Source organism: Pectinophora gossypiella, chromosome 5 (genome assembly GCF_024362695.1).
Source record: "Pectinophora gossypiella chromosome 5, ilPecGoss1.1, whole genome shotgun sequence".
NCBI classification, from domain to species: Eukaryota; Metazoa; Arthropoda; class Insecta; order Lepidoptera; family Gelechiidae; genus Pectinophora; species Pectinophora gossypiella.
Window position 1 is genome coordinate 11375199 of NC_065408.1, and position 17040 is coordinate 11392238.

Consider the following 17040-nt stretch of genomic DNA (forward strand, 5'->3'; position numbering starts at 1 on the left):
AAGTATTTAGGTGACTTTTATTCAAAACTGTGTAAATACAAGTTGCCCTCAGTGCTGCCCATTTGTCCGGCCAAATGCCATCTGCGGCAAATCTACAAAAAGTCCACAATAAAAAAAGTATAAGAATCTTTTTAAAGTATTTAAGTTTATAATTCTCTGTGTTATTAGAATATCAACCTGGAGAAATAGACTTAACACAAAAAAATATGTATTTATTTAGTGAAGGATAGGTACAACATAAAGATTTAACACAAATAAAATTGTATGTTTGTTTATTTTACATATTTACAAGCATTATAATTACAGCCATAGAACTTAGGGCTTAAGGGAATAATAAAATATATTGTTTGTATAGACAACATAATTCACATGAAAAGAAAACAGTCGTTTTCATAGGAATTACGTATTAAAAAACAACAATGACATAGTTTTAATGAAAATAACTTTACAAATTCGCATGGAAAAAGTAAATTCGAAATAACAACAATACTCTCTTCTCTAGATAATTAGAAGTAATTTACAAAGTAAGAAAGAAAATATTATAGACAATTGTGGACAAAAACGTCCGGTCACGGTGACTGAATACGTAATAGTTTATCTGTAGACTATGTTTTGCACGAAAACTACCAAAATCACTTTCTCTACATTATTTTCTTTTGGGAAACAAAAAATCTAAACAAAAAGAAATGCAAAGTAAAACAAAAGATATAATTTACAAAGTAATTACTTTCTAAGTAATTGTATTTCAAACAAATCACGGTTGAAATTCGAAAGGAACTATGAAAAAAATTACGAATGACTGCAAGTCGAGCTGCCGAAGCGTAGAAGGACACTTTTAGTAATTGATGTTAACATTCGGCTTTCCACATATACCTAATACTTCACACACAATGAATAATGCAACACATTATGTTCCATTCATCACGATTATTTTCAAAACTGGGCTTTTTAGGAATTCGCTATGCTCGTGGTAAACAACCGCCAACACCATTTATCTGAACAATCTTCAGCCTGCCTATAAAAGGTTTAATTTATGTCGTAATAATATTTTATCATCTGGCACTTTTATCTTAAACTAAATTACTATCTAAAGCTCTGCCGCCGATTAATGACGACTTTGTGTTTATGTTCACTATTATAAAAATGTTAATTATATTTTGACGCACACATTTTATATCTACTATTGTTTGTACGTTTATCAAAATCGTCATCATTCGGTGACTGACCTATATTTAACGACATCACAGTATTAAGTTAGGTACTATACAAAGTTCTCAAGGTGTTCGTTTGAACTGCGATGATAGTGAGAAACTGTTTACTGAGTTACTGCTGTCGTCTCGGGATGTAGGCTGGAAACTGATACGGGTATGGGGTTGGCTGCAAATTGAGAAAACATATCAAATTAACAAGCGATAAAATTTTGATTTGAACAAATCTATTAAATTAAAGTAGTAAATTGAAAAACCGGACGACATAAAACTTTTATGACGGACCTCAACGGCGAACGCGTGAAGTAGCTTTTTATCAGATGTATTATAAAGCAAGGACAAATCCATTGGCTTAACTTAAGGGGCAATTTGTTATAAAATCATACACATATACATTGAAGATATTACTATAACGCAACTACAAGGCACAGGCTTTATGCCATTCACCCGAAAACTATTATGGAGTATACTTTGCTACACTGGTTCTTTCATAAAAATATTTGTTTTTCAATGAGACACCTGTAACACTTATTGGTAAATCGCTCATATTATTATTTTTTTATCATAATAATATATATAAAAGAATACAATATGTCAAATAATCAGAAACATACGTAACTTCGTCACATCCAACTAGACGCTTAAGTGTTCTGGGTTTGACCTGGTCCAAACGAACTCATTACATTATCATAATTAAATATGTATTTGCTTACCGGTTGCGGATGTCTTACAGTCCTTTTCGTAGCTTCCTTCTCATACTTCCACTGAGCGTCACTTGGAGATTCCACACTCGCACCAACGACGTCATTGGTTTCAATTTCATTATGTTTCGCGTCTGCTTGTCTGAACTCTTGCTTCCTCTGTTGAAGGTCGTTGACGTACGCAGGAAGGAAGTATCGAATACCGAATCCAGGTAGGCTTTGGGAACTGAGGATTTGAGAAGGAGTGAAGTAGTTGGTGGTTGGAGGAGCCTGGATAGGTTGATGTCGCGGGACGTAGGAGTTGACAAATCGTTGAGCGTTGTTGATAGGCACTTCGTTGTTGAACACGATTTGGGTGTAGCGTGGTTGAGGTATGAAGAGTTGGGGTCGCCTATCAAAAAAAAAGTCACGTTAAAGTATGGTTTTGCAATAAGTTCTGTGGAAGATTGAGGGTATGTTTCATTTCCGAACTCTTGAAATAGATTGGTTTTTTCATATGAGTCAGTAATGCAGAATCCAATAATATTCGTAAACACGAAAGCAATAAACGTAAAATTGATCTGGATAGATCTGGATTAGGGCGATCCAGAAGTGGTATGAAAAATCGAGACTCACCATTGAGCATTGGGGTCAGGATTGTCGTTAAGTCGTTCCTCCCAAACAGGCGCCGGAACACGGCTCGGCTGCGGCGCCGGCAGCGGCGGTTCCGGCGGTGGCGGCTCAATGGGCCCGCCCTTTGTACCGAACTTCACCATGATTGCGTGTGCGCATGACGCGTACAGCACCAGGCAAGTCAGCAGCTGAGTAACAAAAATTTAAAAGTTATTTGGATATCGTCGTGAGTTTATAATAATGTTATATGACTGAAATTCCTACTTTTATGTTGTATTTTAATAGTAGTAGATAAATAGATACACGAACTCTATTGGCTACGCGACATTTTTTTTTATCGACGCATTTACCTATCGCATTACCAACCGCGTATTACTTTCTTAAAACTTCTAACAGGTACTTTCCGACTTCTTTTTTTGACGTGACTTATTATAGATTTGCCGCAAGTGGGATTAACTACTTGGCCAGACAAATGGGGGACTTCACATGCCTCTGATTTGTTACATAAATTTCTACTTATAAACAAGTTTATCTTCATGTCTCTTATTATTCAAGAAATACTTAGACTATAAAATTCTATCTATCTTATTAATAAAAACCTCCAAACAAAAATATTACTCACATTAAAACAATAATGAACCCAAATAATAAATTATTTCCTACATATTCGTGCCATCAATGACCTTAAATTATCCAATTTATGTTTTGTATCTACAAAATATACTCCTTCAATTAAAGTCATGTATTTGTAATAAGCATGACATAGCATAAAACATGTATTCTTTGTGTAACTATGAATGTATAATCATTACCGTAGCTTGTACCAAAATCGAATTATTGTCTATTCTTACTATTTTGTTGCATTGCTGTTCGTAAAAATCCCGTAATTAAAAAACGACTTAAGTACTTAAGCACCTTAAATTAGAGTATTGAATTGTAGCTTCTTTCTGTTCTTATTGCTTCACATTATCAGATAAAATACGCATTAAGGCCTAGCAAAACTTATTGCCAAATGTGTTACCACTGAAGAAAAAGAAAAATATAGTCCGGTTGCGAAAACAGTGCGGTTCCCAGGCTAGAAATAAAAGCATCCGTTTTCCGTACCAGTGGGTTTGAATTAATTAAAATTCAATCAAGATTAAGCATTATAAGAATCTTCTGTGGCCTTGGAGTGGTTGCATAGTTCATTCCCACGTAACATCTCTTGTGTGTGATTAGATAAACACGTAAGTATACAAAACACAACCATCTCATGGGAACTCTATCGTCGTAAAACTGAAGAATCGTATTGCTCTTGAACTATTGCTATGTATTTCACACATCTGTTAGGTTAACAAAGATAGAATCGGAATGGTCATGGGAAAAAATAATGTTTTCTCCCAAAATTAAACGTTTGTTTTGTCAGTGAAGCACATCCTTTTTTTTCACACGTATCTCTTCAAACTATAGATTGTGTTTTGTAAAATGTAAGGACTGGAACAGCCTAGCAGTCTGTTTATTGAACATTATAATCTTGGAGAATTCAAGGCTAAAGTTGAATGAACATGCATTTGCCAGGTAAGTACATAGTCACTTACCAACAGGGTTGTTATTAATTATGACAATCTTCTTCTTCTATCGTGTGGGTTGTGAGGTGGACTACCAACCTCATCAACCCTGGTGTCAAGGTTATTATTGAGCCGCCGAACCGCTCATGTAACGACTACGTAATTATATCAGTAAGTAGCACGGATCATCTTACTTTCAGACAATAAGGTGATCAGCCTGTAACGTCCTAACCAAACTAGGGATCACAAAGTAATTTTTGTGGTAGGACATACCATAAAAATTACTTACCGGGATACGAACCCGGGACCTCCGGATCGTGAGCCCCAACGCTCAACCACTGGACCACGGAGGTCGTTATTATGACAATGCTGATCATGACAATCAGCAATGTCAGTGATTAAAATATATAAGATTGACATGTAACCTTATTTCGATCCCATATATTTTTATCACTGTCACTCTTGATTATCGTAATCTTTTGCTACTTGGCTAACCCCACTGGAGAAATTATAGTCAAACATTTATATAATTCTGAATATATACCTATAAAAGAAAATAGTTTTCACTCCAGATATACCTAACAAAACTTTTTTTTTTAATTAGTAAATCATACCACATCTTCACAAAAGGCAACATTTAAACTAGCTTTTGCTCTAAAATTTTGTTATTTGATGCTTCGTAACTAGTGTTGGGTTCTTACCCGGAAAATTCCCGCGATTTGGGAATTTTCCCAATTCTGAGGGAAAAAACCCGAAAAATTCCCATTTCAAGGGAAAATATTTTTTATCGCATATATTTGTATTAAAAGTAAGGATTTCCAACAAAGACCATTTAAATATAATGTATGCCTACTTATGCCCAATTTATCTTCTGTCGTAGTGTCGTATGAACTCTTAAAAAACTTAAAAGAGATCATCGGATTTCGGCCCAGAAGTCAAAGTGCCGGCCAAAAAATAATTTTGCTATATTCCGTTAGATCTTATCCATATGAGCATTTATTACTATGGCACCAAAGCTGTAGGGTCAATATCTTCGGTTTTATTCGATTTTAAAAAACTGTATTTTTCATACATTTTTGGTGAAAATGTAAAGTGCCGGCCATGAAACAATATTTGTATATCCCGTTAGAACTTATCCATTTGACCATTTATTATTAGGGCACCAAACATCTATGACCATTATTTTGACTTTTGTTGGACTTTACGTTATAGTTTCTGTGTGAAAAGTGCCGGTCAGCAAAAAACACATGTCAAAGCTATCGAGAAGATACCTGTAAACATTATTCACTATGACAAAAACGTGTATGACCATTAATTAGTTTGGCTTTTGTTGGATTTAAAAAAACTTGATTTTTGATTCATTTTGTATAAAAATAAAATATAACAGGCGCGTTATTTAAAGAATCGTCAGAATATTTATTACTATGGCATTAAACGACTATGACCAATATTTTGAACTTAATTCGATTTTCCAAAAATCAAAAAAAAGTTTTATCTAGTGATAATGGAACTATCTTGCTAAAGGCGTAATATGGTGGTCGTCTTTTGAAAAATAGGTTTGCGTTTGACCACTACCTTACCTGATGGTGATACACGCTTAAGAAACTACTGTTTTTAAAGAAAAGTGTATACAACGGAAAGAGAGACGAATAAAAAGTCAAGATAACGGTCAAAAATGTTTTGCGCCAGATTATTAAATGTTCTAAAGGTCCTTTGTAATCCGCCGTACCGCATTTTTTACCCAAAGCACTTTATTTTCATACAAAATAAATAAGAAACAAAAATTTTAAAATACACTAAAAGCCAAACTAATGGTCATACATCTACTCGATACTCTCAACATGATATTTTTGCTGGTCGGCATTTTTCATATTTAAACTAAAACGTAAATTCCAAAAATAATGTCAAAATAATGGTCATAGATGTTTGGTGTTATTAAAAAATATTGAGAAGCAACTATTAGACAGATTCGACGTATTTTTTTCGATGGCCGGCATTTTAACATATTAACCAAAACTGAAAGTCCAAATAATGGTCATAGAAGTTTGGCGCCATACTAATAAATGGTCCTTTGTAATACGCCTGTATACCTTTTTTTCCCAACGGACATATATTATTTTTTACAAAATGTATGAAAAGTCGAGATTTTTAAAATCCAATTAAAGCCAAACTAATGGTCATACACGTCTGGTGTCATAGTAAAAAATGTTCAGAACAATCTACTCGAACGGTTTGACACATTTTTTTCTCTGACCGGCACTTTCAAATTTGGGCCGGCCAAAGTATGGAAAGCTGATGATCTCCTTTGTAATATATTTTGAATGGAATGTTCGATTTTAATAATTCCATGCAAAGATATCTACATATTATAGGATATATAGGATGCTTTTGGCACGAGAGAATGTCATCATCGAGGAGCAAAAATGGTTTTGTGCAAGAAATTGGGAGGCACGAATACCTACAGATATTATTTACTTGGACTATGAAAAAGCTTTTGATCGAGTTTCTGTCACACCATTGATTGCTAAATTAGAGCCCTTTGGAATCAGAGGCAATGTCGTGAAGTGGATTGAAGACTTCCTGTCAAATCGCACATTCTCTGTGCGCATCGGAGAATCATACTCTGTTCCCAGAAAAGTCCTCAGCGGTGTGCCGCAGGGATCGGTGTTAGGACCTATTTTATTCAGTATCTACCTTACATATCTTAAACATGGTATCATGTCTGATATATCACTCTTTGCAGATGATACGAAAATAACGGGGAATCCACTTATTAGCTATAATATAATCCAAGATGATCTTGATAGAGTAATTGCTTGGACCCGAGATTGGCTAATCACATTGGCAAGTAACCACCCCACGTTGAGTTACACCATTGACTCAAAACCTCTCGAGTGTGTTAAAAAACAAAAGGACTTTGGCATAACGATAACACATAATCTAAAGTGGGACGAACACATTATTGGAATCACTAAGAAGGATAACTCCCTTTTATACATAATTAGAAAAGCTTTTTATCATATAGATACGGAATTGTTTCTTAGGCTTTACAAAACTTACTTACGTCAGACCGCTGTTAGAACATGGGTTTCAAATATGGAGACTTTACTATCGGAAGGACATTGCACTACTAGAGAGTCCAAAGAAGAGCAACAAAGATGGTGACAGTACTGGCTGGCCGGAGTGGACCTTAGCGGGGGCCGCAGGACTCTCACCTCTGGCTTGCCTTCATTGGCCAGCCAGAGTGGGGCGTTAGAGCTATACGCTCGCAGGGTGGAAGTGAAAGATGCATAAGTCGCGAGTTGGTAAGGCGGGTAAACCGCCTCGCAGAAAGCGGTGTACACCTCTTGACACCCTGAGATGCTCACAACCATGTTGCTGTCTTGCCATCCAGTCGCGTCGGCTAGATAGGTGGTCCAACCAGTGAGTGACGAGTCACCGCCTGCCCAATGTATCTCTGTTATTAACATTGGTCGAGCAGGCGCAGTAGCCCCAGTATATAGGTTCACTAACCCCCAACCCAATAGCCCAATTCCTTTTGTTCCCATAATCTGCAATAGTCGTAGGACTACGAACCAGGGATTGTCTTTGGGTGCACTCCCAAAGTGCATACAGGGATAATCGCCGGTTGGTGTCACAACACATTTAGAGTAAATTGTCTTAAGGGGCCTCTACGTGTTGGCTTCGGCCCCACCCACGCCTTCCAAAAGTCCGGGACTCCATGACAGACCCGACCCGAGACATGGAAACGACATACAAATAATAATAAGATTAAAAATAATTAAATAAAAAATATTTTCCCATGATTCGGGAATTTTTCGGGTGTTTATTTTATTTTCCCATATTTTCCCGATATTTTTTCTTTCCCACCCAATTTTTTCTTTCCCTGCCCATCACTATTCGTAACTCACATTACTACGGGCTATTGTTTACGTGGACTTAGCACATCCAAATTTTGTAATCTAAGATTTGAAATGTGTAAATAAAAAAAACTAGTACACTCTGCCGGGGTTTCTTTGGAATTTCCAAACGGTTGAAAGTCGCTTACAATGTTTTCATTAAAGTAATGCATTATTGCGAAAGAAATGGGTTTATTTATTCTAATTGTACATGCTAATTGCCGAGAAGGACTTACTTTAACCAAATTGGAGATATCCTTAAAAAAAGGTTTAATACGATCTACTCTGAACCGACGTGCGTGTAAGAAGCGAGTGATGAATGTGGAGGAAGCAGGAAGCAAGAGAAGTGTGTCAGGATCGAAGCAAATGGAATTCTATAGTCTCTGCTTGGAAATAGGCGTGAGTTTATGTGTACATGCTAATTCATATTTAGTAAATAAATAAATTGATAAAAAAGGAAAGTGGGTAAAGGACAGGTATATATACTACAAACTGACAGCCTAGTATGGCTTTGAAATAGACCACTCTGGGCGCCATCCCACTCGCGTCAGACTGAGTACTGCGGGGCAGAAGGCAAGAGGGAAACCACTGCTTTATTTTTCCCTAAAAAGTAGCATGAAGGATGCTACACCGACAAATTAGTGATGATGATGACACCAGCCTACCCCTCCGCGGATATACGCGTGATGTTTTGTTGTGTTGTTATAATAAAACATAAACATAACATAATATGCGAAAGTTTTTATTTCGAGATTTAAACAGAATTTTAAGCAAAACGCTCGTAGGATGAATTTTAAGGTGGGGGTTTGAGTAAGTAAAATGGAAAAATGAATTCTGGAAAAATTCTAGGTATTCTCCTTTGAACAATCCGCGTGTATAATTAATATTATACCTAATAGTAGTATTATTATTTTCTCTTTTGAAGGAACTACATACAAACAACATAACTCGGAAACAATCAAAATACAGTTACTTCATAAAATTAATTAATTACATACCTGTAACCTCAACGAAAATTTCATCTTTCCCGTTGTATATGCCGGTTGTCTACCTTATCACGCGATAAATTATCTGAAACAAAAAATCCAATTAAAGTCAATCGTGTACGTTAATCGATTGGGCTTGTTAAAATGCCGCATGCTCCACTGATTCTTTTGGCAACATTGATTTAAATATCGCGCTGTTTAAGGATACTAATTGCGGTAATTATGAAAAGTCTTGTCAGTATTCGGAAATTTTGGCGATAAAAAAGGATCTCCGAAATTGCGCTGTCTGTATGGTACTTTATTGCCCTCAGTTTAATGTTTATGAGGTGCATTATCTGACAGTAATGTCCATTAATAACGCTGGCTACAAGAGGAGAGTACAGTGTTATGAAATCGAGAAGAAAGGTGAACCACTCACCTATCTCGCTCACGCATCACAATGCTCCAAGTTAATAGAGCCTGACATTTGGTTACAAATGCTACTAGATAGTGACGCGGCTCGTTTGGTTGATTTTGTAACGCATGTTATTACAGGCATTTAGAGATGGCATAGATGTTGGACAAACCAGTCTTCATGAGGAATAGGACTGCTCTAGTTCCAAATGCTTATCACTTGCAGCAATCCTATTGTTGTAAGTCAAAATTGTCTCTTTAACCCAATTTGTTGACAATTGCACATAAAAATACCTTTTTTAAAAAAAGTTATAAAAATATTAATTCTTTACTTTTTTAATTAATAATTTTATTTTTGTAAAGAATTAATATTTTTTATAACTTTTTTTAAAAGGTATTTTTATGTTTCAGTTGTCAAAACAATTATTTTAACTTAAGCATACGTGTACAATTGGGTCGTCTACTAGGTTCAAAAATTATTAAATTCTGATTACTAAATAAAGACAGATCTAAAACTAACAAAACACTTTTTTTGCTATTTAACTTATTTACGAATTTTAATCAAGAAAACCGTAATAATAAGTCCGACATTTGATCACGTTTTGCTGTGACGTCACAGTGTGCTTTTTCGTGCAAATTCTATTATAGTAATTTCGCGTTTTCACGTTTAGTAAAATGTAACTGATTTGACTAGTTGGAAACTAGCCTTAGTAGATAGCAGCATTAGCAGCAACATCTGTACGTAGCCGTATTTTTGGATCATTCTTTTTCTAATTACCTACGTATTCTGAAACAACACCCATAGCTAGAACGATATACCTACTACATACACAAATCTGAAATTAAAAGCACATTAAACGTACTGCACAGTGGAACCATTTACATAAATATTGCTCAGATTTAGAATGCGTTGCATAAATACGAATGTGATCACTCTGTGTTGCATCGGTAACAGTCATATACGCCGGAATTGTTTGTTGTTTTTTTTTTAGATGTTACTCAATTTGTTTCTAGAAACAGACTTTTTCCATTAGAAACGGTACCCCGCGTTTGTAGTCTAGAGCACGGTACATAAAGCGTATGTCATCCCATAACAAAGAAAATCTATTTTTATTTCTAAAGATGAAGAGGTCTGGTAACCCACCCGAGCCGAGGTGACCGAGCCGTGATAGAATGCTTGCTTCTCATTTTGAAGTCGCAGGTTCTAATCCAGCACAGGCCTAAACCAATGATTGTCGAATTTGTTTTCGAATTCATGTTTGGATCATAAACAATTATCACGTGCTCAGTGGTGAAGAAAAACACCGTAAGGAAACCCACATTCCCGAGAAATGCATTTTCGGAGGTGACCTAACCTGTATTGGGCTGGTTTTTCTTTTGCGCAGGTTGGAAGGTTTGACAGGCAGTCGCTTCTGTAAAAAACCGGACCTGTCAAAAGCTTCAAATTAGGTAAGCGAACCCTGTGAAAAACGGGATAATGCTAGGGAGATGATGATGAATAGATTATGATGTAGGGTTCTCTTCATCATCATCATCTTCCTAGCATTATCCCTTTTTTGACAGGGTCCGCTTACCGCCGTTGTAATGATCGAACCTCGATCATTACAACGGCGCGCGGCGGCACGGCTCACCACCTATCACGTTGGCCTAACAGAAAGCTCGGTGAGGGGTGAGTACTTAGGTCATTTTGCGATGGACAAACTTCTGACTATCCCAATTGAGATATAATTTTTATGTCGTCAGCTTATGTTATGAAGACAAATTAATAGCTTTATTTGAAATTATCATCATGTGGTATTTAAGTGATTTATTATTATATGATTGGTAGATTACTATTCATTCAAGACACACAATCCTTATCAAGTACATCTTTTTACGAAACAATTGCATAAACTTAAAACATTGATTTAATGGAAATCCATTTTTTATATCAGATTTAAGTCATACTTTATATAAAATAAGTATTACCTTTCTTATGGCGTGACTTATTGCAGATTTGCCGCGGACGAAATTCTCACTACTCGGCCAGATATTACCATGGTTACACAAAGTGATCGCAAAATTATTTTTTTGCAATCGCACCCAATCCGTAATGCACCATTTAAATGTTTTCATAACAAATGGAGTAGAAAAACACGAAATTGCACTCTATGTAGTGCAGCGTAATTTTGCTGCAGCGCAATCTTTTTGCTTATCAAGTTTTCTTTTTCTGGCTTTTTGGACGTATGCTATATTTAAAATTTGAAATATGAATTTGTCTCCATGGTTTGTTTGTTTGTTTCTTGACATTTGAGAGATATTCTTTGTGGCTGACTATTGGTTTTCTTGTATTTTATCTGGAAAATCTAATTTAATGTTCTGTATGTGTTATTAAATGTGCTGTTTTAATTGTGAAGCGTAAAACGTAATTTCTGGTGATATAATTATAGTATTTCATTTTCCCTGGTAAGTTCGTGTTGGTTTGCTCTTCTTTCTTCTTTTTCTTTGATTCCTCTTTTCTATTTTATTATTTATCTTTGTAGATAAGGGAAATCCCCTTGGGTTTTGGTTTTTACCTGGAGCTACATCGTGTGCGAAGCCGCCCCATCCCCACGGATCCTATATATGATTCGAGTTGCGACTGCGAAGTCGCTACGATCGCTCTGACTCTGCGGTTCCTGTCACTTGCCGTTACCCGTTTCCTGACCCGAAGCTGTATCGCTTCAACGGTCCCTACAAGACGGACGGATCGACGGAATAACTACGGCTGCGAAGAACCAAATTGCTTTTGTGTTCCTTTTTATATTCCTGAACGTTTTTTTTAAATATTATTTCCGCTATTTGTTAATATTTATTTAGGAAGCCTTTTCAAAATTCTTAAAGCACCGTGCGGCATTGTTTCAGTGTTTGGTATACCTTTCGGCATAATATTTAAAACTTTCGTTGATCAACGGAGGTAGGTGAAGTTCGATCCTTTTTTACCGTTGTTACCTTTTAACTATGTTCTTGTTAATCTATAATAATTTAAATTACTTAAATTGCATTTCCTATTAAATTTATTTAATTGTTAGCGACTCCTCTTCTTTATCGCTACAGTAGGTAAATTATAGATTACACTAACTTTTTGAGTGATTGATGTTACGTGTAGGTAATTTAATTTTAATTAGTTGCAAAATCGTGTTTCTGAAAAATCACCTTTTTTAACATTTAAGCCTACAGAGACGATACTGGTAGATCCGGTTACATAGTTAAAGCCATCTGCGGTAAACCGAACAATTAGTCACGTTAAAAAAAACGTAGCGATCAAAACTTTTTTTGCATGACCCAGTTTGTATACACGCTGTTCACACAAAAATACCAATATAAAAAATCTCGACTTAATGAAGATGCAAAGATTAAATAACTCTTTAGAAGCAAAACGGTTTATAAAATACAACAGGAACAGGAACAATCAGCAGTAAAACTTTACTCCCATTACTGAACCAATCACAAAGTTACAACTTTATTTACATGTAGGTGTAATTCTGAAAGATGTGGCCAGTGAAAATAATATTATAATGTATTAAAAATGGCGGCTCACTTATTAAATAAATAATAATAAAGGGAATGAAAAGGTCGTTTCATTATTAGTCCGAAGTAAACTGGTCTAGCCTCAAGAAACCATTCAAACGAGTAAACAACAAAAAAAAAAATATACTCGTCCGCAGACCAGATATTAAATGGTGGGTTTGCCTCCTTCCTCCAAACCCAAACTGGTTGAAGACATAAAAGAGGTCACAGGTCAACTACAATGAACAAATAGACATGCTCTTTTTTAACTTAATCTTTATTATTTTTATTATTCTTGGTTTTCTATTTTCATTGTGTATAATTTTACAAGGTTACAAACAGGAACCCTGTAAGGGCATTGTTGTTGTATGCCCAGGGTTCCTGATTGTACTTTCCTCTACTTTTAAGACTTATGTAAAACATCAGGAATGCTATAAATATCTTATCTTATCTCGTAATTTTTATCAGTGTTGCGTGACAGGTCTGAACCTAAAATAATCCGTTTCGATTCGGTAATTACAATGACTATGGTCATAGAAAATGGGCGAAGGCGGTAAGCGACGTTTGTAAAGAAATTTAAGGTATAATTTAATAAAATATTTTATCTCTGCGGGTCACAAACTATTCAATTTGCTAGATACGTCACCCACCCTATACCACATTGTCACTTACCGTCAGGTGAGATCGTAATCGAACGCGAGCCCATATAATAAAAAAAAGTACATATGCCTCAAGACTAAACTTAGCTAATTTATAAAACTAAAGGTTTTTTGTAATTTAATGACACATACAACACTGAGTTTGATACACATTTGGACGTAATAATAACCTAACCTAATAGACTTCTCGTGTTTACTTGCACTGCCTTTTATAATTTTTTTTACAAAAGGTATAAATGATTAAATGATACTTGTAATTTACTTGCACTTACTTCCACGCTCCGCTCATGTCTGTAGTAACCGTCGGAAGCAATGAACTTCAATCTGAATAACTATAATTAAGTGTTAAATATTGTTAAGCAAACACAGTTTCTATCTTATTCCTCAAGTTTGGCAATGCCGGGTCAAAGTTTTCGTAAGAAAGGGCAAATGTTAAGTAAACACGAATTATTTCGCCCATCGCTGTGAACTTTATATCGAAATATTTCTACGAGTAATTTGGATTACGTGTGTCGGAAAGTTTCGGCTTATGTCTGGGACAGTGGTGGGATTGAAATGTATGGGATTGACATGACGTCCTATGAAAGAAAGGAAGAAAGAAGAAACGTTTATTATAAAGGGACACCACAGTAACAGATAAACAAAACACGAAATAACACAACTTACAACCTCACCACTTACCTCCCTTACCTATTTTTTCTTACCTTTCTATGTCACTTTATGTCAATCCCATGCATTTTTATCACTGTCACTGTCGATTGACATAGTCGTTTGCAACTAGGCTAAGGCTCCTACTATGTGTCTACACTCAGCGGGATCCCCTGTCTGGAAGACATAAGAGTGATGCAGAGAATTAGATCTGAATTTGTTCTACTGAATTATCCTGAAAACAGAATTTGTTCCGTTAAAAAAACGGAAATACAAAGTTTTCTAACCGACCTCCAGCCAGCGGGATATTTCCCAAAGTTAAGTCTGATGAAGTATAAATTGGTATTAACTTTTAGATCTGTATTTATTCTGTTCAACAAAACAATAAAACTACTTCTGACGTCCTTACTTCAGCTACAATCAAGCTGCAATGAAACCTCCAGTCAGCGGGATATTTTCCAAAGTTATGTCTGATGAACTAAAAATTGATATTAACTTTTAGATCTGTATTTATTCTGTTCAACAAAACAAAAAAAATACTTCTGACGTCCTTACTTCAGCTACAATCAAGCTGCAATGAAACCTCCAGTCAGCGGACTTTTTCTCTCAATGACATTCCTTTGGTAACTTTTACACTAAAATAATATCGTTCAAATTCTATACTTTTTAATTTAAGCACTAGATGTACGAATAGGTAATTTAAGTGAAATTATAGTCGTAAATAGGTAATTTTTTATTAGATTAGTGTAAAAGTTACAAAAGAATGTCATTGAGAGAAAAAGTCCGCTGACTGGAGGTTTCATTGCAGCTTTATTGTAGCTGAAGTAAGGACGTCAGAAGTAGTTTTTTTGTTTTGTTGAACAGAATAAATACAGATCTAAAAGTTAATACCAATTTATACTTCATCAGACTTAACTTTGGGAAATATCCCGCTGGCTGGAGGTCGGTTAGAAAACTTTGTATTTCCGTTTTTTTAACGGAACAAATTCTGTTTTCAGGATAATTCAGTAGAACAAATTCAGATCTAATTCTCTGCATCACTCTTATGTCTCCCAGACAGGGGATCCCGCTGAGTGTAGACACATGCTCCTACTAGTTATCATAATCCAAATAGAGATTAAGGGGCGGACTATATTTAAGTACTTATAAGTGTATTTTTTTTATATATTTTTTTATTTAATAACAACGACTGTGCTGACATTGACGGAACAATACTTTGCTGTATAAAATGACATAACTCTTAAGTAAGGATCATAATATAGGTAAGTACTGGTCATCAATCTGTCACGACAGTGTTAGATTACAGTAATCTGCAAAGTCATTAATGCTAATAATCAGCGTAGGTAAAGTTATATAACAAACTCCGTTATTCTTTTTTTATAAACAATATCACGGTACAATGTCACGGTAAAATATAGACAAAAATAATGGATCTTGACAGATGTCAAATTATTCAAAATAAATGGACCTTTATGAATATTTAGCTCGAATACTAGCGTTGCACCTTCACTTGCGATAATGGTTGCACATTGAAAACCACTATACTACATAATGCAAGAACAGCCAGTCCTCAAAGGAATTTGGCGTCAAGGAATCAGACTTCACTTCGAAGTTGCTGAGCGATTCGACAGCGGACGTCAATCGGCGGCGACTAGTAATAAATTAAATTAGATATGGCTGCAGTTTGTTACCAAGTTGGGCGTTAGATTTCCCTAAACGTGTGAGAGAATTTGTCATAAACTGGCTACCACTGCATTCTTGCCGGGTAATAAATCAGGAACGCGCCTGCCTCCTTATGTGCCTATTTCGAAAGGCTTTTTTGCTGCCAACTCGGGTTAATTTACAACTGTGCGTATGTAATAATCTGGCAATCGGCGGCCCTCATTTACAATGCTGCTGTGATGTTGAATGCTTTTCTAAAGGCTTATTTATCACTTGCTATTATGTAGTGTTTGGATTCGCCTCACGTTGAATTGTACGCAATTACGCGTAGGACTAGGGAGTTGCGTTTGAAATTTTCTAAGAGTGAGTTATTAAGTCTTTCAGTCTGATTAAGGGGAAGCCTTATAATACCTATCCAGTAGAGCGGTACAGACTTTATAATTGATGAGTTAAAGATAAGCACGTAATTATTACGATTGTAATGTTGTTTTTGGAAGATCACACAACAGTTCAACATTCAATCGAAAATATACATAATTCTCATCAAAAAGTATGGATCATACTCTACTGGGTCTTGGGAAATATCTGGAGGGTTTGGCAAGTTGGAGACGATGACAATCAACAGTTTTTTTTTGACGTAACTTATTGTAGATTTACCTCAAATGGCATTCACTACTTGGCCGGACTCATGGGGAGGCCTGTTGTTCGGTACAATGGACTACAGGCCTGAGTTACCCAGGGTACCCAGTTGGGCGCGAATCTGAGAGGATAATATTTGAAAGAATGAATCGACCTTAATTAATGAGGAAAATCATCAGTGTCCTGCTTAAGCACAATTGACAGTGACAGTGATAAAAATCAGATTTCTGTTGATTAGCCTCTGGGGGGTTTAAAAGGCTATATCGCAGCAAGTCATCTAAAAAAGTAATATTGCAATTTAATATTTGCGCATACAAAAGTAAGTGCGTAATGCAAACAAATGTCAAATAGCAATATTGCTTTTTTAGGTGAATTGTTTCGATGTGGCATTTTTAACCCCCTTGAAAGAATTTGAGGCAGAATTTGCCAATATCTGCTGTAAAGCATAAGTAGTCTTCACTCTCGTATTTACACCCTCAAAGTGGAACTGAGTCACTGATCCTATAATTGACCATGCCGTAACTAGCTTATCTCTGTTATAATTTTCAATAAGTGTAA

At 35.7% G+C, this 17040-nt stretch overlaps 1 protein-coding gene across 1 annotated transcript in view; it reads right to left on the minus strand.

Annotated features, from left to right (window-relative positions):
* Window positions 1-255: 255 nt before the first annotated feature.
* The window catches only part of LOC126367096 (uncharacterized), a 46641-nt gene continuing 29856 nt past the window's right edge, over window positions 256-17040 (minus strand). The window contains exons 2-5 of the mRNA XM_050010501.1: window positions 8966-9038; window positions 2525-2709; window positions 1922-2300; window positions 256-1377 (exon numbers count right to left, since the gene is read on the minus strand). Coding sequence (XP_049866458.1) covers window positions 1324-1377; window positions 1922-2300; window positions 2525-2709; window positions 8966-8989 — 642 coding nt within the window. The 5' untranslated portion in view covers window positions 8990-9038 and the 3' untranslated portion in view covers window positions 256-1323. The remainder of the gene's footprint in view (window positions 1378-1921; window positions 2301-2524; window positions 2710-8965; window positions 9039-17040) is intronic.